General features: G+C 58.7%; 1 protein-coding gene across 6 annotated transcripts in view; it reads left to right on the forward strand.

The window, feature by feature from the left end:
• Positions 1-22718, forward strand: part of OSBPL5 (oxysterol binding protein like 5) — a 68218-nt gene that overhangs the window by 40875 nt on the left and 4625 nt on the right. For 2 of the 6 annotated variants that reach the window (XM_081238703.1, XM_081238698.1), the window contains exons 4-19: positions 5231-5311; positions 5586-5687; positions 6812-7015; positions 8400-8484; positions 10456-10627; positions 11023-11215; positions 13161-13345; positions 13959-14040; positions 14639-14737; positions 15171-15267; positions 16250-16348; positions 20411-20508; positions 20991-21080; positions 21172-21308; positions 21742-21927; positions 22164-22290. In XM_081238703.1, coding sequence (XP_081094829.1) covers positions 5231-5311; positions 5586-5687; positions 6812-7015; positions 8400-8484; positions 10456-10627; positions 11023-11215; positions 13161-13345; positions 13959-14040; positions 14639-14737; positions 15171-15267; positions 16250-16348; positions 20411-20508; positions 20991-21080; positions 21172-21308; positions 21742-21927; positions 22164-22290 — 2037 coding nt within the window. Of the gene's footprint in view, positions 1-3206; positions 3281-5230; positions 5312-5494; positions 5688-6811; positions 7016-8399; positions 8485-10455; positions 10628-11022; positions 11216-13160; positions 13346-13958; positions 14041-14638; positions 14738-15170; positions 15268-16249; positions 16349-20410; positions 20509-20990; positions 21081-21171; positions 21309-21741; positions 21928-22163; positions 22291-22718 lie in introns of those variants that run through there. The other 4 variants (XM_081238699.1, XM_081238700.1, XM_081238702.1 and 1 more) reach the window with 3 other exon arrangements.

Raw genomic sequence — 22718 nt, forward strand, 5'->3', positions numbered from 1 at the left:
TATACACATACACAGATACACATACACACAGATGCACACATATACACACAGATACACACACAGATGCACACACAGATACACACACACACACATCCCACGTGCTCCCCAGCCCAGCGCCTCTCAGCTGGGGCCCAGCCGTGCACCTCCAAGCAGAAGCTCTGGTCCAGGGAGGGTGTGGGGCCCCAGGCACAGGTGCTGGGTTGTAGACACGCCCTTCCTTCCCCTGAGGGCCTCAGGCCAGGGAAGCCACAGGCCCAGATTGGAGGCCCCTGTTCTGGCGGTGCGACTTGGGGGCTGGGGGCACACAGAGGCTAGTTCTCCTCACCCTGGCTGCCCCGTGAGACCCAGAGTGACAACTGCCTGGCTCCTCTGGGACCCCACGCCCTCCTCTGTCAAACAAGGAGTGTGTGGTGGTCCTCATGGTCTTCCCTGTGTCCACTTCCGGCCAGGAAGAAACCAGCCCTTTCGTGGGTCCCCCCTCAGCCAGCGTTTCCCCCCCTCGGTCCCCAGGGCTTCCGGCTGCTGGGAGTGCAGTTGGAGCGCCTGCATTTGTGTGTGTGGAATTTTTTCAATTAAAATTTTTTTTTAGATTACAGTAAAATACACATAACAAAATTTACCATCCTAACCATTTTTAAGTCTACAGTTTGAGTACATTCACATTATTATGTCACCATCACCACCATCCATCCCGAGAACTTTTTCATCTTATAAAACTGACAATCTGTCCCCATTAAACGCTCACTTCCCACCCCTTCCCCAGCTCTGGGCCCCACCGTCCTACTTTCTGTCTCTATCAATGGGATGACTCTAGGGACCTCCTATGAGTGGAATCACATATTATTTGTCCTTCTGTGTCTGGCTTGTTTCACTTACTATAATGTCCTCATGTTCATCCAGGTTGTAGCTGGGTCAGAATTTTCTTCCTTTTTAAGGCTGAATAATATTCCATTGTGTGGCTGGACCATACTTTGTTTATCCAGTCATCTGTCTACGGACACATTTATTTTTTTTAGACAGATTTATTTCATGAAAACATGGTTCTTCCTTCTACAACCCAATAAAACATTAAACCCAATAAAACCACATCAAATGTTATCAGGAACACTCGGTTCAAATTTCAGATTTCACCCATTCAGAAATGATGTCTGGGCATCCTCTCTGGGCAAGGCCCACACCGCTGTAGGTGCTGGGGATGGAGTCGTTGGATAAAACAAAGTCCCTCTCTCCTGGAGCTTATGCTCTAGAGGGAAGACAGGCACCAGACAAAACAAGTAAAGTCTAGAACATGTCAGAGGCTGAGGGAGGAAAGAAAGGACAGCTCTGGACACCCCAGGTTCTTTTTTTTTTTTAACAATTTTTTTAAATGTATTTATTTTTGGCTGCGTTGGGTCTTTGTTGCAGCAAGTGGGCTTTCTCTGGTTGTGGCGAGCAGGGGCTACTTTTCATTGAGGTGCGTGGGCTTCTCACTGCAGTGGCTTCTCTTGTCGTGGAGCACGGGCTCTAGGTGCGCGGGCTTCAGTAGTTGCGGCGCACGGGCTTAGTTGCTCCGCGGCATGTGGGATCTTCCCAGACCAGGGCTCGAACCCGTGTCCTCTACACTGGCAGGCGGTTTCTTAACCACTGTGCCACCAGGGAAACCCACCCCCCAGACTGTTAAGAGCGACTTGAGACTGTTCTAAAAGGCACAGCTTGGGGAAAGATACAAACTCTAATATATATATGATAAATATAAAGTGTTTAATATATTAATATTAGATATCATAGACAATATAATATAGCATAATACAGTGTAATATCACGTATAGTAACATATCAGATATGTAATATACAAGCAGTTCTTTATGTATATACACACACATATGTGTATACATATTATATAGTTTTTCCATGAGATAAAATTCAAATAACACAAAATTAACCATTTTTGATGAACAATTCAGTGACATTGAGTGCATTCACAATATTGTGCAGCCACCACCTCTGTCTGGTTTCCATGACCCCAAGCAGACGCCCTCTTAGCAGTCATCCCTGCAGCCAGCACTGTGCTTTCCCTCTCTACGGATTTGCCTATTCTGGAGATTTCATATCAATGGAGCCATGCATGTGTGGGGTTTTGTGCCGGGCTTCTCTCCCTGAGCCCCATCCAGGCTGTGGCAGGTGTCAGTGCCCCTGGATGGATGGACCACAGTCGGCTTGTCCACTCATCAGTGGGGGGGCATTTGGGCCGTTTCCACTTTTCCGCTGTTGGGAACAGAGCTGCTACGAACATGCGTGTACAAGTATCTGAGTCCCTGTTTTCAGTTGTTTGGGTTTATATCTCAGAGTGGAATTGCTGGGCCATCGTGGTAACTCTGTGGCAAGATGGAATTCTAGAAAATTCTATAGTTAACTTTTGGGGGAAGTGCTGAACTGTTTTCCACAGTGGCTGCCCGTTTTACTTTACAGCCCCACTGGCAAAGAGTAAGGGTTCCCGTTTCTCACATCCTCAACAACACTTGTTTCTGTTCTTTTTTAAACCCAGTAGGTGTGAAGTGATGTCTCACTGTGGTTTTTTTTTTTTTTTTTTTTTTTTTTTTGCGGTACGCGGGCCTCTCACTGTTGTGGCCCCTCCCGTTGCGGAGCACAGGCTCCGGACGCGCAGGCTCAGCGGCCATGGCTCACGGGCCCAGCTGCTCCACGGCATGTGGGATCTTCCTGGACCGGGGCACGAACCCGTGTCCCCTGCATCGGCAGGCGGACCCTCAACCACTGCGCCACCAGGGAAGCCCCCTAAATCACTTTTTTAAAGGAATTTTTACGTTTTTGGTCAGACTCCCGCGTTCATGGTTCTGAGCAGTGTGTCTCACTCCTGGGGGTACTGCATTATCGCCCTGCTGTGCCTTGAGGTTCAGTGGCCCTCGGGAACGAGCAGGAGGGTCTGGTGGGCCTGGGTGGGGTCCCTAGCATGGCTCTAGGATGGAGGAGTAGGGGCAGTGTCTGCAGTGACCCGGCCCAGTGGGCCTTGGGGGGCCCAGGAGCAGAGGGTCGCAGGGCACAGACGCCCCATCCCGTCCACCCCCCCGCCCCGCTGTCCCCAATCGCACCTCTCTCTTCCTCTGTTGCCCCAAACAAGCTCCTTTCAGCCGCATCTGGTGGAAAGCTGGGCGGCAGGGAATTGGCAGAGGGTTCACTCACTCATTCCTTCATTCATCCATTCATCCAAGATGCTTACCGAGCTCCCAGCTGCTGGTGCCAAGGGGATGCTGGGATGAAGCCAAGCCCAGTGGAGCTCTTGACAGTAAGCAGAAACGTCTGTGTGGCTGTAATTGCAGGAGATGCTCAGCCAGCCAGGGGTGGCTGGTGTCATCAGGGTCTGATGCCAGCAGGGTGGGCAGAGCCGTCTTCCCCCCAGGGAAGCAGCTCGGCGGGGCCTGAGGAAGGAGCAGCGGTTGCTCAGCAGCTGGGAAGAGCATTCAGGCTGGGGGAACAGCACGTGCTAAGGAAGCTGGGGCACCAGGCACGAGACTCCCAGCTCCCCAGGAGCTGGAGGGTCAGCCCAGCCCCCACAGGCCTGTCACTCGGCTCTGTCTCACCACTCCTGCTTCAACACAGAGGGTGCTTCTAGAGCAGAGTCCCCCAGGCGCCTCGTCCCACGTCCCTGTCTTCCTGGCATCCCGAATGTCCTCACGTGTCTCAGAGAGTGCACTCAGAGTGAGACTGCCCGAGTGCAGCCCCAGCTCGACCCCTCGCGAGCTGTGTGACCTCTGGCAGGTTCTGAGCCTCTCTGGGCCACAGCCTCCTCACCTGCAGGGCGTGGGTAGTAAGAATGACCGAAGCTGCGGTGGTTCCCGTGCACACACGTGCTCTCCAACCCCCTCTCCCACCCCCTGTTCCCTGGGGGTGGCCTGTCGCTCTGTTCTAACCCCAGCACCCGAGGCCATGCCTGGCATGTAGTGCCGTGGGGACAGCCGGTCCCCGGGAGGGTTCCAGCCGTGGCCCTGCCCCTGGCTCTGCAGCCTCAGGGGTCACTGCACCGCTCTGTGCCTCAGTTTACTCATCCATCGGATGGGGGTAGTCACTGGGCCCGCCTCCTGGGTGGTCGTGAGAAGTAGGTGAGCAAAGGCAGTAAAGACCTGAGAGGACCTAGCAGTGGCGGAGCGGTCAAGAGCGTTGCCAGGGCTGCTCACCTCGTCAGGGAGGGAGCCGAGGGCCATTGGCCTCTGGTCCTCTGGGCCTCCCTCCCTTGCCTGGAGGCCCGGGGTGGAGGCACTCAGCCCACAGGACGAGCAGGGTAGGCAAATTTCTGCAAAGGACCAGAAAGGGAACGTTTTAAGCTCGGCGGCCACACGAGCTCTGTCGCAAGAGCTTGCCGCGGCCGTTAGAGCCAATGCAGCCACGACAGCAGGCCAACAATGGGCGCGTCCGGTGGCCACGATAACCTGATCGGTGGATGCGGAAATCTGAATTTCATCATTTTCACATCTCACGTTGATTTTTTTTCCCCCATCCCCTTAAAAATGTAAAACCCGGGACTTCCTTGGTGGTCCAGTGGTTAGGACTCTGGGCTTCCACTGCAGGGGGCATGGGTTCAATCCCTGGTCCGGGAACTAAGATCCCACAAGCCGCGCAGCATGGCCAAAACAAACAAACCAACTGTAAACCCTATTCTGGGCTCACAAGCTCCACAGAAGCAGGCCCGTAGCCTTTAGTCCTGGCTTTTTCTCCCCACTCCCCAACCCCGGCTGCCATTTCCCCGTCTGTTAAAGGACCGAGGCCCCATCCGCTCCCAGATCCCTGGATGCAGCTGCCCGGTGGGCCTGGCCGGCTGCGCCTCCTCCCTGCAAGCGTCAGGGGCTCGGGAGAGGGCCTGGGCGTTACCCACCCAGCAGCTGCTGTCAGGGCACTTGGGATGGGGGGTCCCCACTGCACACGTGCGCCCTCCCTGACCAGAGGATGGGTGCCAGGTGGTGGCTAAGATGAATGCCTCCTGGGCGCCACGGGGAGGGTCATTGCCATGTGCCCAGTGCAGGCCCCCAGGGAGGGGGTCCGCCGCAGACACGCCCCCGGTGACCCACCCCAGCTCGTGTTCACGTGCCCACCCCCTGAGACCTGTTCATCCCCCCTGGGGCAGGGAGGGGGAGGGATGCCTTTCTCCCACCTCCTGCTTCCTGCGCCCCAGCACCACCCTTCACCGCCGAACACCTGCCCTCTTCTCCCCTCCCTCCAGCAACTTGAGTCTCTCTTGCAGGCAGAATACAGGCTGTGCAATGGGTCCGACAGGGAATGTGTGTCCCCGACAGCCAAGGTCACCAAGAAGGAAGCTCTCAAGGTGGGCCCAGGCCTGGGGAGGGGGCACGGTGTGTCGTCGTTTGTTGGATGAATGGGCACCCCAGCCAGTGAGGCCACACCTCCACCCCAGCCTGCCAAAGGGAGGGGGACAGACTGCACCCTGGCCACCTCCACACCCCCTCTTCCTGTCCTCTCCCTGCCCCCCTCTTCGTCCCCTGGCTAGACGGTGGAGGCCCTCGCGAGTAGAAGGCCCCCCGGGGAGGGCCAGCCCAGGGCCTTCTCCCCTGACCCACCTGCGGGTGCCCTGGGCCCAGGCACAGAAGGAGAGCTACCGCCAGGAGAAGAAGCGCGCCACCAAGCAGCTGCTCAGCGCCCTGACAGACCCCAGCGTAGTCATCATGGCCGACAGCCTGAAGGTGAGCACGTGTGCGTTCCAGCATTGGCCAGGCTCCCTCGGGAGGCCTCCCCCAGGGACAGTGCAGGGTCACCAGACACTCGGGAGACAGTTAGGCATGCTGGCTGCTGCAAATTGTATGTGTCCTGGGGCTGCCCTGACAAATGACCACAAGCTGGTGGCTCATAACAACCAAAGATGATTCCCAGGTCCAGAGGCCAAAGTCCAAAATCAAGGTCCTGGCAAGGCCAGGCTCCTTCTCAAGGCTCTAAAGGAGGGTTCTTCCTGCCTCTCCCAGCTTCTGGGGAACCCGGACATCCCTGGACTTGTGGCCGCGTCCCCCCAGCCTCTGCCTCTGTGGTCACCTGGCCTCTTCCTGTGTCTGTGTGTCCTCTCCTCCTCTTATAAGGACACGGTCATTGGACCAGGGCCCACCCTGCTCCAGTGCAGCCTCATCTTCACTTGGTCACATCTGCAGAAACCCTATTTCTAATTAAGGTGGGGGGCCCTGACCTGCTGCCGGGGGTCCCAGAGTGCCCATAGAGCCCCCTGCTGGGATATAGGAGGGAGGTGAAACTTGGGCTTTGGAAGAAAGGACCAGGGTTGGGGTCAGAGGCCTGTGTTCAGACCTCACTGAGGCAGTGAGAGATTCCCTCAGCTCCCAAGCTTCGGTTTGTCCCTCTGTACAGAGAGGGTAAAGCTGCCGAATCCCGGGGCTGCCACGAGGGGCAGAGGAGACAAGGGGACCAGGGAGCCTGGGCGTCTACAGAGCCCTGGGCCCGTGTGGCTCCTTTTTTCTGCTCCACAAAATTATGAATAAAAAATTAAGTACAAAAGTGAATATTTAGAATGAGAAAAGAAATGATCACAGGTTTCAAAATCACAAAGTTGACAATTGCAATAGTCACATCCGATTGCCAGTTCCCCCCAGGGCCCTGGCAGGGCCTTGAACTTGAGCTCCGTGGCCTTCACCAGTAAATCTGGCTACGGCATCTTCCTTTGGATTCACCATCATTCAGAGTTCCCGTTAAATCCTAAAAGAGAACTCTGCCCAGAGCCCAAAGCCCTGTGTATCTGCCCCTCCCCCAGCCGTCCAGATGCCCCTGGGTCCCGGGCAGGCATGGACGGCAGTGCCTCTCCCCCCAGATCCGCGGAACCCTGAAGAGTTGGACCAAACTGTGGTGCGTGCTGAAGCCGGGAGTGCTGCTCATCTACAAGACGCCCAAGGTGGGCCAGTGGGTGGGCACGGTCCTGCTGCACTGCTGCGAGCTCATTGAGAGGCCCTCGAAGAAGGACGGCTTCTGCTTCAAGCTCTTCCACCCACTGGACCAGTCTGTCTGGGCCGTGAAGGTACCGCAGTGCGAGCCCTGGGGCTCGGGAGGGCCAGGCAAGGAGAGAGCCCCCGGGGGCAGGTGGCTGTGTGGGAGAAGAGCACAGACGGGCAGTCAGGAGGCTTATCCTGGGGCCCCAGCGGCACGGAGTCCAGAAATGGGCTGACAGTTCCAAGGGTTAAGTCACTCAGTGGCCAGGGGATCAGATATGGTCACTGGCCTTCTATGTGGAACACATGCGGAGGTTGGGGGCGCTCAGGGCCTGGGGGCCCCATGGGATGAGATCACACCTCGAGCCGTGTCCAGAGGCTGAGGGACACGGCCATGTGAGGGCAGCTGCTCTGAACCCAGACCTCACCCTCATAACCTGGGGGCCGCCCAGCCCAGGACCAAAGGGGGTCAGGTTGCCAAGTGAAATCCTGAATATCCAGTTAAATTTGGATTTCAGAGGAAGATCAAAAAGTTTTTTTAGGGACTTTCCTGGTGGTCCAGTGGTAAAGAATCCGCCTTCCAATGCAGGGGACACGGGTTGAATCCCTGGTCGGGGAACTAAGATCCCCCATGCCGCAGGGCAACCAAGCCCGCGCGCCACAACTACTGAGCTCACGTGCCTCAACTAGAGAGCCCCCATGCCGCAAACTACAGAGCCCATGCACCCTGGAGCCTGCACGCCACAACTACAGAGCCCACACGCTCTGGAGCCTGTGCGCCACAACTAGAGAAGAGAAAACCCACATGCCACAGCTAGAGAGAAGCCCGCGCGCTGCAATGAAAGATCCCGCACAACTCAACGAAGATCCTGCATGCCACAACTAAGACCCGACGCAACCAAAAATAAATTAAAATAAATAAATAATAAATAAATCTTTTTTAAAAAAAAGTTTATTTAGGATAAGTATGTCCCAAAAAGGAACGAAATTGAGTTATTTGTAGTGAGGTGGATGGACCTAGAGACTATCATACAGAGTGAAGTAAGTCAGAAAGAGAAAAACAAATACTGTATGCTAACACATATATATGGAATCTAAGAAAAAAAAAAAAACTATGTCCCCAGTATTTCATGGGGTGTACTTATACTATATATGTAATTTTTCTGAGATTCAGATTTAACTGGGTGTCCTGGATCTGCATGTGCTGATTCTGGCCACCCTAAAGTGGGGGGCTCAGAGCTGGAAAGCCAAGGGTGGGACCACCAGCTAAGAAGGGGGACCGAGCACCCCACCCGTTCATCTCTCTTGCTGCCTGCCACGTCTGCGTGGCCAGGTGCCTGACCCTGCCTAGGGGTCCTGAGGCCCCGGAAGCGTCCACGCCTGTCTGAGTGTGGGTCCACATGACCGCACGACCTGTGTTTCCACCCATCCCCGGCCCATCCCTCGGGTGACGCCGGCTCTCTGCCTCTCCAGGGCCCCAAAGGTGAGAGCGTGGGCTCCATCACACAGCCCCTCCCCAGCAGCTACCTGATCTTCAGGGCCGCCTCCGAGTCAGACGGTGAGTACCTGCCTGCCCTGCTGGTCTCCACGGTGACCCCACCTGAAGCACCCCTCCCCTTGGGCGGGATTTAGGCTGGGTGTATGGGACCCCGGTTCGGACCCCTCCACCGCCATCCAAGGAGTCAGCCTGGTGTCAGGGGACGAGCCCGCCATTCACCAGCCCCCTCTCTGGAGCCTCAGTCTTCCCCGTGGGCAAAAGATGAACAGTAGCACTATCTCCCCAGTTGCTATGCGAATCTGATGACCTTATTTAAAAGCAACCAGATAACAGTTACTGGGTGCCAACCACGTGCCAGGCACCACTGAATCAGCAGATGCTACTGTTACCGTCCACGTCTGACACATGCGGAGACAGGTTGGGTGAACTGCAGGTGAGAAAGTGCTGGAGCCGGGGACGAAGCCAGGTTCCCAAATCAGCGCACGTGTTTGGAGCGCCCTCTAGTGGCTTCCCCGAGTAAACGCGGCTGCCCACACACACCCACCGCCCCATCGCCGAGCCCTGAGGGCCGGCGCCTCCCAGGGATCTGGTGTAAGACTCCCACCCCACCAGCGGTCCAGGGCAGGCAAGGCCCTGCCCGAAGCAGCCTGGCCTGACCACTGGGCTCCGGCCCTCCTGGCCGGGAGTCTGGGGCAGGCGGCCGTCCCTACGGTGCTACACCACCCCCTGGTGGCCAGACGCCGCATCCACGCTCCAGGCGGCCGTCCTGAGTCCCTTGAATGCCACCCTCATTTCCCCAGCCCCCCACTCGGTGCCAGGCTCTTCGTGGGCCCTGGGATGGGCTGGGCAGCTAGTGCTCCCATGGAGCCTGCAATCTAGTGCGGGAGAACACCAGCAAACCAGCAGACAAGGCCGACTGGGCTGAAGCAGGAGCTGAGTCCCTGATGGGGTCGGGGGCCATGGTCAGCCCCTGTGGGTATCAGGGTGGGCTTCCTGGAGGAGGAGGAGGAATGGGCTCGAAGGATGCATGCTATTCAGGATGTCTAGTCCCTTGTGGCAACCACAAAAATCGCACGTCAGGGCCCAGGCCCCACTCAGCAGGCGTGGGTTTCCCAGCTCTCGCCTGCGGGTTCTGCTCCCATGAGCTCCCCACCTTCCACCGCCATGACCTTTCAGCCCTGGCTGAAAGTTGGAAGGTTGGTATCCAACCAAGCCTGCAGTGAAACCCCCCCAGGAAGCCGGGTGTCCTCCTGAGAACCAGGAGCCACCATCCCTGCAAGCCCCTCCTCCGCGGTCCCCAGCGCGCCCCTCCCAACGCCAGGCCCCAGGGATGCACCACAGAGAGTTAGGGAAGGAAACTCTCTGTCTCCAAGAGGATGACACTTTGAAGGCTTGGAGAAGGAAAGAACCGAGTTCAAGGTCCTTTGATCCCAGGTCCAGCCCGCGGGCAGCCTCTACCAGAAGGGCTGCAGGGGGCTGAGGACAAGGGCTGGGGGCTGGAGGCGGCTGCCTCTGTCCACCCCACCCTGACTCCCCGCCCGCCTGGCCCTCCCCTCCTCTCGGAGCTGTTCCAGCACCAGGGACTGCCTCTCTGCGGCCTTGGCTCAGCAGCCCCTTTCCCAGCCTGCCAGCCGCCCTCCTGCCCTGTGCTCCGGGCCAGGAAAGCCCTCAACGCAGAGACCCCCTCCTGCCCTGACCTGTGGGGGCCAGTTTCCATCAGGGAGGGCCCTCGCCCTGACGCCATAGGTGGGAGCTCGCAAGGCCTCTGGGTGCAGAGTGGCCTGAGCTTGCTACGCGTATGACCTTGAGGGGGTCACTTACCCATCCTGGCCTTAGCCCTTGTCTGTGACGTAGGTGACTGACAGTGTGCTGGGAGTGGGGGGTCCGGTGGGGGGCTCCTTGTTGAGGAACGGAGGGATGGGGGCGGGCAGGCTCCCTGGCAGAGGAGAAGGGGGCTCCCCAGTGTGCAGTGGGTGCCTCCCCAGCTGGGGGCTGCTCATCGCCCCTGACCCCCCACCACCACCACTACAGGCCGCTGCTGGCTGGACGCCCTGGAGCTGGCACTGCGCTGCTCCAGCCTCCTGCGACTCAGCACATGTAGGCAGGGCCGCGACGGGGAGCCCGGGTCCTCGCCAGACGCATCACCCTCCTCGCTCTGCGGGCTGCCCCCCTCGGCCACCGTCCACGACCAGGACCTGTTCCCGTGAGCAGGGGCGTGGCGGGCAGGGACCAGCCCCTCCCGGGAGCCTGCTGGGGACTCCTGGGCCCAGGCTCTCCTTGGCACCACCGCACGGGGTCTCCTCGTACGTGGGGAGGAGATGGGGGGCAAATGCCGCCGAGGTCTGGCTGCCCAAACCCCAGGCCAGGAGGCAGGCCTCCACCCCTCAAAGTGGACCGGGGAGCCTCAGGGTGTTCACCTGTGAACTGGGACTTATAGTGTCAAATGCCCATCGCTGAGGCTTTTCAACACAGGGATGGGGCTGAGGCGCCCGGCAGCGAGGGGTGCCCCGGGTGAGGGTACTGGGGGGTGTGCCCAGAGGTGGGCGTGCCTGGGCCTCACCTGTGACCAGTGACCCACGGGCGCTGTCCACCTTCCAGACTGAACGGGTCCTCCCTGGAGAACGATGCTTTCTCAGACAAGTCAGAGAGAGAGAACGCCGAGGACTCGGATAAGGAGACCCAGGAAGGCAGGCGGAAGGCCGAGAGCGGGAGCGAGCAGCCGGAGGCCCCGGGGCGCCCCGCGCGCAGAGGGACCACGTACGTGGTACAGGAACACGAGGACCTGGGGGAGGTGAGAGCCCGCCCTGCCTGGAGCTCGGGCGCCCCCCAGCACCCACCCCGCATCCCTGAAGCGATGGAGGCGACGCCTGGCCGTCCCCTCAGGGAGAGCCCGCAGGGCCTGCTACACCCAGAGGGCCAGGGGCACGGGAAGGCCAGGATGGCCGGGACTCAGGGAGAGCCGGGAGGGCCGCGGGGCTCTGGTGAGGGTGTAGGGAGGGCCACAGGGGAAGTTCAGGTGGTGGCCTGCCGGGGTCCAGGTGAGACCTTCAGGAGGTCAAGGGGCAGAGGTGGAGCCTGGGACCTAAGGAGGAGCTGTTGTCTGGACAAAGCTGACGGCGCCCTGGACCCGGGTCGGGGTGGGGAAGGGAGAAGGGGTTCAGGGCGTGTCCAGAGGCAGACGGGCAGGACCCAGCCTGACGGCGATGCCACCCGTGAGACGGGCGCTCTGGAAGAAAGAGCTGGTGGCTGGGGGTGGGACTTGGCTGTGTCCCAGGCTTGGATGTGCAGGGGAGACGCTGCTGCACGGGAGGGTCTGGGGCTCAGGGGAGCATCTAGACATAGGGCTTGGGTGGGTAGCGCAAGGGGCCCAGGGGCCCAGGCACCCCAGCCTTCAGAGACTGAGCACAGACAGGGCTCCGCAGAGGAACCCTGGGAGGCGTGGCAGGGAGGGGAGGGGTGGTCTCAGAGGCAGCTGTGCTGGGAGCTGGAGGAGAGACAGGGTGACACCGGGGTGGGGGGGTGGCCTTCACCGGGGCACTTTTGCTGGAGAGCAGGGGCAGGAGCCAGAAGGAGAGGGTTAGAGGGAGTGCGGGTGGGATGGGGGGGCAGGGGATTCCCAGCTGTGGCAGCTGCCATGCGCGCCCCAAAGCTGGCCTGGACATCAAAGCCAGGGAGCTACAGCCTAAAGGGGGTCAGATATGACCTCTGCCTCTGGGGGCAGGCGAGCTGTCCAAGCGAGTGCCACTAGGCCTCTGCCACAGCTGTGCAGACACAGAGAGGCAGAGTGACTGCCTAAGGTGGCCCATCAGGGTGGTGATGGGCCCTGATGCAGGGCTGGTTGCTGGCACCCCATTCTGCTGCCTCCCTGGGGGGTCAGGGGATGGGGATCCACAGCCAAGTCTAGCCACACCCCAGGTCCGAGGCCCTGGAGCCATAGACCGGGGGGTGGGGATGGGGGTCCGTGGGGAGGGGAGAGGGGCTTGGCGTTGGCCCGGGCTGTGGCTTGATGGCACTTCCCGAGAGTGGAGGGTCCCCGATGCACAGCCCTGCCTGGGAGCACCTGCCCCGCCAGCCAGCTGTCTTCAGACAGCTAGATTCCTTTCTGGGATCATTCTGCCCACCTGAGGGTCTGCTGGTTGGTGTGGCCTGGGAGATGGAGCCCCCCGCGCCCCCTACCCTGCCCCCTCGGCCCCTGCCCAGACAAAGCCCAAAGCTCCGGGGCTCAGTCTCTCTATGGCACGTGTTTGGAGCCTCGGTGAGGGTTAGACGTCTCAGGGAAGAGAAGAGGGGTCCAGGGCGGCCCCCTCTAGCCGTGCGATCCTGGACAAGTGAAGACCCCCTTCTGAAGGGGGTGCAGGCCTGAAGCACCTGTGTCACCCCATGAAGACAAGATGGGCGGGGGGTAGGAGGAGGTCTCCTCGAGCACGTGGCACCTGCTGCCGCGGCACAGACCATGCAAAGTCCACAGACAGGTGTCAGCAGCCACGGTGGATGTGCACCAACCGCGGGGAGGGCCCAGGCTGACCAGGGGCAGAGGCAGACGGGAGCCGGCCTGGGCCAGCAGCTGCCCCCTGGGCCTGCTGGAAAATGCAGGGCTCAGGTGGGGCTGGGACAGGCCCGCTGGGTGTGGCGGCCTGGCCAGGGGGTACGCGTGGCCGCCCTACCCCCCATCCCGCCCCCTCCAGGCTCCCCACCCGGCTCTGGCTGCAGCCTGACCGCGGTCCCTCTGCCGGCAGCTGGGCGAGGCATCGCAGGTAGAGACGGTGTCTGATGAGCACAAGAGTCTGATGTGGGTCCTGCTGAAGCAGTTGCGGCCGGGCATGGACCTGTCCCGCGTGGTGCTGCCTACCTTCATCCTGGAGCCCCGCTCCTTCCTCAACAAGCTCTCCGACTACTACTACCACGCCGACCTGCTCTCCAGGTGAGCGACGGGGAGGTGCCCAGAGACACCCCCCAGGCGCCCTCCGCCCCTGCCTGCCCCACAGAGAGTCCTAAGGGTCCCCAGGAAACTGTCCCTGAAGCCCCTGCCTCCAAGGGGCCCGGCTTCCATGGGAGGAGCTGGTGGACAAGGAGGACGGGGCAGCCCCACGTCCGGTCAGGGCCAGCATCCCAGCTGAGCCCAGCACCTTCTGTGCACCTGAGCCTTGGCATTGGCGCCCTCAGGCTGAAGAAGGCCGAGGTTGGAAGGGGGGCTGCAGGCTCAGCAGCCCACGCAGAAGGAGCCGGGTGAGGGCGAGAGCATCCCGGGGGCTTCCTGGAGGCGGCACCCTTCCGGCCTCAAGCCAGCAGCACCCTCTCTGCCCCAGCACTGGAGCCACCCTGACATTTTCCAGTTCCGTGGAAAACCTGATTTCCCGGAGTGGTGGGGGAGGGTGGGAAACTCCTCCTTTTGGGGGGCTGGGCAGCTGGGGAGGGGCCTGGGTTTTCAGCAAGTGGATGGAGGTTGAAACGGAGGGAGAGAGGGAGCCGGGAAAGGGCAGAGGGCGGCCCAGGTCCCCGGATCTGGAGTGAGGGCATCCCCCACCCCGTTGCAGGGCTGCACTGGAGGAGGACGCCTACAGCCGGATCAAGCTTGTGCTGCAATGGTACTTGTCCGGCTTCTACAAGAAGCCCAAGGTGAGAAGCACTGACCGGGGAGGGCGCAACTACAGCCCAGCCCTGCGCCCTGGCACCCAACGCCACCCAGAGTCCAAGGCCATCCCCTACCCCGCGTGACCCTGAAGGATCCTGATCATCCCCACAGTGGTCCCAGGTCCTCAGAGATGGGAGACCAAGCCCTGACTTCCCACCCAGGGAAGTGACTGAAAGAGCAGGGCTGGAGAATTTGGGCTTTAACTTGAAAGGTCATTAGAAGCCACAGGGGGTTTTAAGTGGGCTGTGCACTGGCTTCCCCTGAGGTCCGGGGAGAGCTTGATGTGGTTAGGGTCTCATGTGCCCCTCAGAGCCAAGAAGTGGACAGGGCACCTCGTAGGCCGTCCCCCCGGAGTGTAAACCAAGGGTAAAGCATAGTCTCCCCAGAGCAGGAGTGGGGCGCTGTTCCCAGATGCTGGTGGGAAACTAGACATCCCTTCTAGAGACCTCCTCCCTGCAGGTGCCCGGGGCTGTGGGCAGCAGGCAGCCGCTCTTGTTGTCCCTCGGTCCACACCCCGTCCCAACTGGCATCTGTGCCCCACCCCCAGCTTCTCACACAAGCCTCTTTGTTCACTGCCTGCAGGGGATCAAGAAGCCCTACAACCCCATTCTGGGGGAGACCTTCCGCTGCTGCTGGTTCCACCCCCAGAACCACAGCCACACCTTCTACATAGCTGAGCAGGCAAGGGCCCGGCCACCCTGGGCTGGCTGCTGGGCTCTGCAGCGGACGGGGCCCTGGCAGGGGGCAGGGGGTGTCTGACCCCCAGGCACATTTCTGGGTGGCTCCACCTTCGACCACTGGAAGAGCTCTGGCCTCACTGCTGCGGCGGGGATTCTCCCAGGAGGCGCAGGCACCATCTCGGCTGTGGCAGCAGAAAGTGTTTCCTTAGGGAGGGGGACAGCGCATCCCACTTTCCTGGGGGGCACCCTGGGGGGATGCGGGGATTGCAGTCAGCTCCCCCCGGGCCCCAGGACACAGGCCTGGCTTCGCTGGACGTTGGGGATGAGAGATGGGGACTGCCCTCACGCCTGCTCCCAGCACTGGGAGGGATGTGGTGGGGGACCGGGCCTGCCTGCTACCGGGGCTGGCGCAGGAGCCACCTCTCCACCCACAGGTGTCCCACCACCCACCCGTGTCCGCCTTCCACGTCAGCAACCGAAAGGACGGTTTCTGCATCAGTGGAAGCATCACAGCCAAGTCCCGGTTCTACGGTGAGGGGGGCTCCCCTGGGCCTCGAGGAAATGGGGGGAGGACTGACCTGCCGGACTCGGTGGTCACCAAGACCTCCCACGGTGGCCATGTTCGTGTCCCTCTCTGCCTCTCCTAGCCAGGGACCACGAGGGGTAAAGTGCTCAGAACCTGGGGTCAGGCAGAGCCCTCCAAAGCCCCCTCCCCCCGGCCTCTCATCCCTCAGCCGTAGAGTTTGCACTGATGCTGGGAGATTACGAGAAAGAACCATATGAAGGTGCCGTCTAGAGCTGGCTGTCCAGTTCAGCACCACTGGCCACATGTGGCTATTTTAATTGATTCAAATGAAATAAAACTTAAAAGGCAGCTCCGCAGTTGCTCTGGCCACCGTGCACGTAGCCACATGCTGCATGGGATAGAGCAGTTTTATCATCACAGGACACTCTATCGGGCAGCACCCCTCCAGAGCCTGGCACCGTGGGTCCGTCTGCATTTTTCCGTCCTGTCGACCTTCGTATTGTTCTCACTGGTGGGCAGGTGCTCTGAGTGGCTCTGTGTGCCCAGCAGGCTGCAGAGGGCATACAGGCTCGGCCCACCTTTCCCACCCCTGTGCTCCCGTCACTGACTGTGGCTGTGACTCTCAGCCCTGAGCGGGCCGTACCCCCTCTCCGCTGGTGTTTAAAATCAGAGCAGAGGCCCCAGTTTGAAAAGGTTCGAAGCCTCCACCCTAAGAATCCCTGCTTTAATAAGTGAAATAAACATGAACACGTGGCAACTTAGGTAACTCCTCAGGATGAAAGACTTGTACGACCTGGACGGGGGCCTTTACAGAATCTGAGGCTCAGAGAGGTTAAGCGACCCTTCCACAGTCACACAGCTGGAGGTGCCTGGGACTCTTTCCACCTTTTGGAAGGGAGCTCAGGTCCTGTGACTTGGGGTGGAGGTGGGGGCCCAGGTCCCGAGGATCAGTCTCATCTCACTGGTCCCACTGCCCCGTCTCTGCAGGGAACTCACTGTCAGCTCTGCTGGACGGCAAGGCCACCCTCACCTTCCTGAACCGGGTGGAGGATTACACCCTTACCATGCCCTACGCCCACTGCAAAGGTGAGAGGCCCTGGTACCCCCACCCTGGAGGGCAGAGCCCAGGCCGGCTCCCTCCGGGAGAGCACCCTGGTTCTTGTCTATTTGATGGTATCTTATTTGACCCTCACTCTTCCATGACTTTTTAGCTGGGTATGGAACTCCAGGCAGATTGTCCTTCTATCCTCTTTGGAAGCTTGTTACCACCTTCTAATTTCCATTGTGGTTGGCGATCAATCAGCTGTTGGCCTGTTTGTGACATGTTCTGCTTTTCTCTGTAGCTGCTTTTAAGATCTTCTCTTGTCTTTGGTCTTCTGCAGTTTCACTGTAGTAGTTCAAGGTTTGGATTTCTTTTTTTTCCCCTCTACAATGTTGTGTTAATTTCTGGTATACAGCAAAGTGATTCAGTTATAGGATTTCTTTTTTATTTTTTAATGAACAGACTTTCTTTTTTACAGTGGTTTTAGGTTTACAAAAATTTTAGTAGAAAGTGCAGAGAGTTCCATATACCCCCCCATCCCAACACACACACACACAGACACACACACACACAACCACACACACACACGGATCCCCTACTGTTAACATCTTGCATTGGTATGCTACCTTTGCTACAATTGGTTAGCTGATATTGACACATTATTATTAACTTAAGTCCATAGTTTACATTAGGGTTCACACTTTGTGTTGTATAATTATATGGATTTGGACAAATGCATGTTTCTACCGTTACAGCATCACAATAGTTTCACCACCCTAAAAAATCTCTCATGGTTAGACGTGAATAGATGAATTCAGCTATTCATCCCTCCCCCCTCCCCTCAACCCCTGGTAACCGCTGATCTTTTAACTGTCTCCATAGTTTTGCTTTTTTTGGAATGTCATAGAGTTGGAATCACAGGGTATGTAGCTTTTTCAAACCTGCGTCTTTGACTAAGCAATATGCATTTAAGATTCCTCCATGCCTTTCGGTGGCTTGACAGCTCTGGATTTCTTTATTTCTTCTATTTGTAAGGGCTTTTGTTTGTTTGAACTTTTTAAGCAGCAATTTCATGGTTTTGATCAAGTGTGGAAGTTTTTAAGCCATTATTTTTTAATACTGCCTCACTCCAATTTCTCAATTTTTTTCTAGAACTTCAGACATTCTGTGCCCTGCATCTGACATCTTTTATGTCTTTGCATTCTAGATAAGTTCTTTAGATCTACCTTTAACTATGATTAACCTAGTATTTAACTCATCCACTGAGTTCAATTTTGAAGTTTTGGATTTTTTTCCCCCTAGAAGTTCTACTTGATTCCACTTCAAACCTGCCTGTTCTTTTTGTTTTGTTTTGTTTTTTGTGGTACGCGGGCCTCTCACTGCTGTGGCCTCTCCCGTTGCGGAGCACAGGTTCCAGACGCGCAGGCTCAGCGGCCATGGCCCACGGGCCCAGCCGCCCCGCGGCACGTGGGATCTTCCCGGACCGGGGCACGAACCGGTGTCCCCTGCATCGGCAGGCGGACTCTCAACCCCTGCGCCACCAGGGAAGCCCACCTTTACCTTTTTTTCCCTTGCACTGTATTTGTGGAGGGAATAAAGTCATTTTCTTGTGGGGTTTCCTCTAGTCTGGATTTACTGGCTGTGTCTGTGGTGTAGTTGAACGTATTCTCTGTAAACTGGAAGCTGACCTCATCCCTGGAGGTCTGATCACTCTTCAGGCACAGTTTTTCCAAGACGACAGTAGGTGGCTTCCCGTCTCCCTGCCGTGAGGTTCGTGACGTCGGGTTGGCTCCACGTCTGTGATCTTAAGTGACGTGGATTCTCAGCTCCTGGTCCCTCTGACCTGGTGACGGTCCATCGCTCCTTCATCCAGCCAGCAGGCAGCCTCCTGCGAAGAGAAAGTCGCCCTCGCGTACCATGTGCTTACCCACTAGGCCAGTACCTGTAGGATAAATGCCAGAGTTCTTCAAAATACTCATGAGCTTTCCTTCCCCTGCCCCTGTCTCCTCCAAAGGGGGTCCTTGGTGAGGTCGTTGTTGCTTTGAGTATTATTCGATCAGAACATGCATGATCGACACAGAACATTCCAGCTAGAACTGCTACTGCTGCTCCTTGTGCCATGTTGGCCAGCGGGGGCCCTCAGATTGGCCCTTGTGTCCTCTGTACCCAGCCCAAGTGGCCTGCCTCCTTTTGCTGTGACCCCGGGAGACCCTGACGTTTCCTGCTCTAGACCTTGAATCGGGCATTTCTCCTGGGAGACCCAGGTTCCTTCCAGTAGGAAATGGTGTTTAGACACCATTGTCTGGAGGCGAGATCTGCTTCCTACGAGTGGTTTGATCATCGTTTCTAGGGCTTTCGTCCAGTGAGCTGAAGATAGAATCTTTTTTTTTTTTTTAAGATTAAAACAGGTGAGTTCACACTGACATTTCCAATCCAGATTCAAGACGGCGGGTCTTTTTACGCCCCATTCACCTCACATGTGAAATGTCTCCCCCCATGCTGGAAAGCCACTTTCCGTGACCTCACCACGCTCGCTCTTTGTCCTAGCACCACACACGGCACTCAGAGTGACACTCAGCCCCACCACCAGCAGGGCGATGGCTGAAGGCAGCGTGGGCTGTGATGTCTGTGCTTCTTGTCCTGAGTAGATCCCTCTGGGATCTGTAAGGTCATCAGATATACCCCTCTGGGATCACACCCACTCTGGTCTTTTGTTTCATTTCACTCTGGATTTTTACGAATTGTTTTCTTAACTTCGTTTTTAAAATAATTTTGTAAATGAAATATGTACCTGGTTCCAAAGTCAAAACTACGTAACAAGGTATAGACAGTTCTAGGGTCTCTCAGACCTCCTCCCCCACCCCCCACAGTAGAGAATCGGGCCCTGCACACCCGGCCCTGCAGCTGCTTCTCTGACTCTGCGTTGGCGTCTCCTGGAGAGACACCAGAGCAGCTCAGAGGCCCGACTCCCTTCCATGTAGCTTTTCCACCCTGTGCACAGGGGGATTTGGGAGTGATTCCAGCCTTTTTGCGATTTCAATTAGCTTGTCTTTTTAAATTTTTTTTAATTAGTGCTAAATCTTTTTTTTTTTTAATAAAGTTATTTATTTATTTATTTTTGGCTGCGTTGGGTCTTCGTTGCTGTGTGCTGGCTTTCTCTAGTTGCGGTGAGCAGGGGCTACTCTTGGTTGCGGTGCACGGGCTTCTCACTGCGGGGGCTTCTCTTGTTGTGGAACACAGGCTCTAGGCACACGGGCTTCAGTAGTTGTGGCTCGCGGGCTCTAGAGCGCAGGCTCAGTAGTTGTGGCGCACAGGCTTAGTTGCTCCGCAGCATGTGGGATCTTCCCGGACCAGGGCTCGAACCCATGTCCCCTGCATTGGCAGGCGGATGCTTAACCACTGAGCCACCAGGGAAGTCCATTTTTTTAATTTTTGAAAGACTTATTTTATCCCACATCTCTAGGTGTTTCCGAGGGAGAATGATCCTTTCTTTCTTCCTTCTCCTTCCTTCCTTCCCTCAGTTCTTTTTTTCTTTTAGAGAAAACCCTCCGTAAGACCAGAAATAGAAGACTCATGCTTTCCTTCAGTAATTAAAAAATATATGTATTAAGTTAAAAAAAATAAAATAAAACCACATGGGCCTGTCCTGGGCGCAGCAGTGAGCAGGGAAGATGCAGGCACCCACATCGGGGCAGGAACTGCAGAGCGGAGTGACAGACCTTGACGAGGGTCTCCTGGGGGCAGTGGGGCTCCTGGGAGCCTGGAACAGGGGCTGCTGGAGGAGGTGACCTAGTAAAGGGTGGGGGTGTCTCCTAGACTTAGCAACTCGCATGAGCAAAGGCCCTGGGGCCAGAGACCCCGTTTGCTGCGGGGAGCTGGTCACTGCGGAATCAGGCCCGGTCACGGGCTCTGCTCACCTAACGAGATTCTCCCCCTCCTGGCAGCACTGCCCCCAGAGCGCCTGCCCCCTCCCTGCTCCCATCTCGCCCTCCAGGCCCTGACAGGGGCCTCCCCGGCTCAGTGTTGCTGGGCCAGGACTCGGCAGAGGTCTCGGGACTCGGCTGGCCGGGGGGTGGCCCTGACCCCCCAGTGCGGCTGTGTTGCAGGCATTCTCTACGGCACCATGACCATGGAGCTGGGCGGCAGAGTGACCGTTCAGTGTGAGAAAAACAACTTCCAGGCCGAGCTGGAATTCAAGCTCAAGGTAGCACTGGCCACAGCACCTCGGCCACCCGGGGCCTTGTGGGGTGTGGGGCTTGGGCCGGGGAGAGGCGAGGCCTTGGGGGGCCCCCTCTTGCCCTCTCAGTGCCCCAGGGATGGTTTCCTGAGCAGGTGCACATGGACGAGCAGCTCCTGGCTTCCCTGTAGCACAGCGGGGCTCGGAGAGGGGAAGGGGCTGCCCACAGGCCACACAGCAGAGCTAGGACAGGCCCAGGCCCCTTCCCCACCACGGGGCACAAAGGCCTGGCGGGGACCCATCACCCTTGAGCTCAGGCTGGGCCGTGGGCAAGTGTGGCCACCTCCAGCTTCAGTCCCGTCCCAGCCGTCCCCCCATGCACTGGGGCTGGGAGCTCACCTCCCCTCCACCCGTGAGGAAGGGGCCCCTCCTCCCCAGCTCCACGAGGGGGGCGTGGCTGCCGCCCTCACCAGTGTCGTAAGGGCATCGTCTCGGGTATGTCCCCACAGCCCTTCTTCGGGGGCAGCACGAGCATCAACCAGATCTCTGGGAAGATCACATCGGGCGAGGAGGTCCTGGCGCGGCTCACGGGACACTGGGTGAGAGGCCGCCTCTGGGCAGGTGTGGGTGGGCCCGGGGGCAGCAGAGGCCACGGCCGGTACCTCTGACCTGCCCGGCCGTCTGGGGCAGGACAGGGAAGTGTTCATCAAGGAGGAGGGCAGAGGAGGCGCCGAGCTCTTCTGGAACCCGAGCGAGCAGGTCCGCAGGCAGCGGCTGAAGCGGCACACGGTGCCTTTGGAGGAGCAGACAGAGCTGGAGTCGGAGAGGTGAGGCCCGGGTGCCGCAGGACCCCTGACCCTGGCTGGGGTGGCCGGGCCGGCAGCTGCTGTCTCCTGGATGCACGTCCCCTGGATGTCCGTGGCAGGGAGGATGGACCTGAGCGGACCTTTCTTGGCAGAGGACACGTCCAGCTGTGGGCAGCTGGAGGGAGAGCAGGGGAGGCCTGGGGAAGAGCAGCCTCCGGGGCAGATGACCTGCAGTCCACAGGGAGGGCCCTGCTGGTGGCAGGTGTGCATCCAGCATAAGAAAGAACCATCTCAGGGTAAATCAACAGTGCCCAGGAGACCCGGGCACCTTGAGAGGCAGTGAGCTCCCTGTCACTGGAGGCAATCAAGTGGAGGTTGCTCTGAGGCTCCCCTCTAGTGTGAGGGGACGGGACTGCCCAGGTCCCCCAGCTCAGAGCATGTGCTCCGCTCGCAGGCTCTGGCAGCACGTCACCAGGGCCATCAGCGAGGGTGACCAGCACAAAGCCACACAGGAGAAGTTTGCCCTGGAGGAGGCACAGCGGCAGCAGGCCCGAGAGCGCCAGCAGAACCTGGTGCCCTGGACGCCGCAGCTGTTCCACCTGGACCCTGCCACCCAGGAGTGGCGCTACCGATACGAGAAGTGAGTGCTGGCAGACGCAGCCTGGGCCCCTCGGCGGGCTGGGTGGCAGACCCCCACCGTCCTGGCCCTGGCTGATGGGGAGGGAGGGTCACACAGGGGCTGCACACAGGTGCAGGCAACGGTCACTCCCCTGGGGGTCTCCAGTCCTGCTGGGAGGCTGAGGGCTGGGCTGGGATGGGGCCCCCTCACTCCGAGGGCCACCGCCCCTGCCAACAGACACTCTCTGGACCCTCCAGCCACAGCCCCTGGGACCCCCTGAAGGACATTGCCCAGTTTGAGCAAGACGGGGTCCTGCACACCCTGCAGCGGGAGACCATGGCCCGCCAGACCACCTTCCTGGGCAGCCCGGGGCCCAGGCACCAGGTCAGCACCACCCCCAGGGCCCCTGCTGGGTCCCTCCAGCTGTGGCCCCATGCCCACCCTCACACCCACCTGCCTGGCCCCCTCCCCTGGGTCCCCCACCCGGGCACACTCTGACCCACGTCCTAGCAGGGTCTCCTCTGGCATCCCCCTGCGTCCCTGCCCTGCCCTTCCCTGCCCAGCATGGGGTCTGGACGCCTGGATTTGCAGGATGCTCAGTTCCCAGGGCACCCCGGTGTTCAGGGCACTGTGCCGGGGTGTATGGTCCTGGCCCATCACCCCCCAGAGCTGCCCTCTGCAGTGCGGGCAGCATGCTATCCCATTCCACAGATGAAAAAACGGAGGCTCAGGGCAGCCCAGGGACTCGCCCAAGTAGGAGGAGGCGGCGCATTTACCCAAATGCCTGGGCCTCAAAAGTGTGGGAGAGAGGG

Source organism: Mesoplodon bidens (genome assembly GCF_964165515.1).
Source record: "Mesoplodon bidens genome assembly, chromosome: 7".
NCBI lineage: Eukaryota > Metazoa > Chordata > Mammalia > Artiodactyla > Ziphiidae > Mesoplodon > Mesoplodon bidens.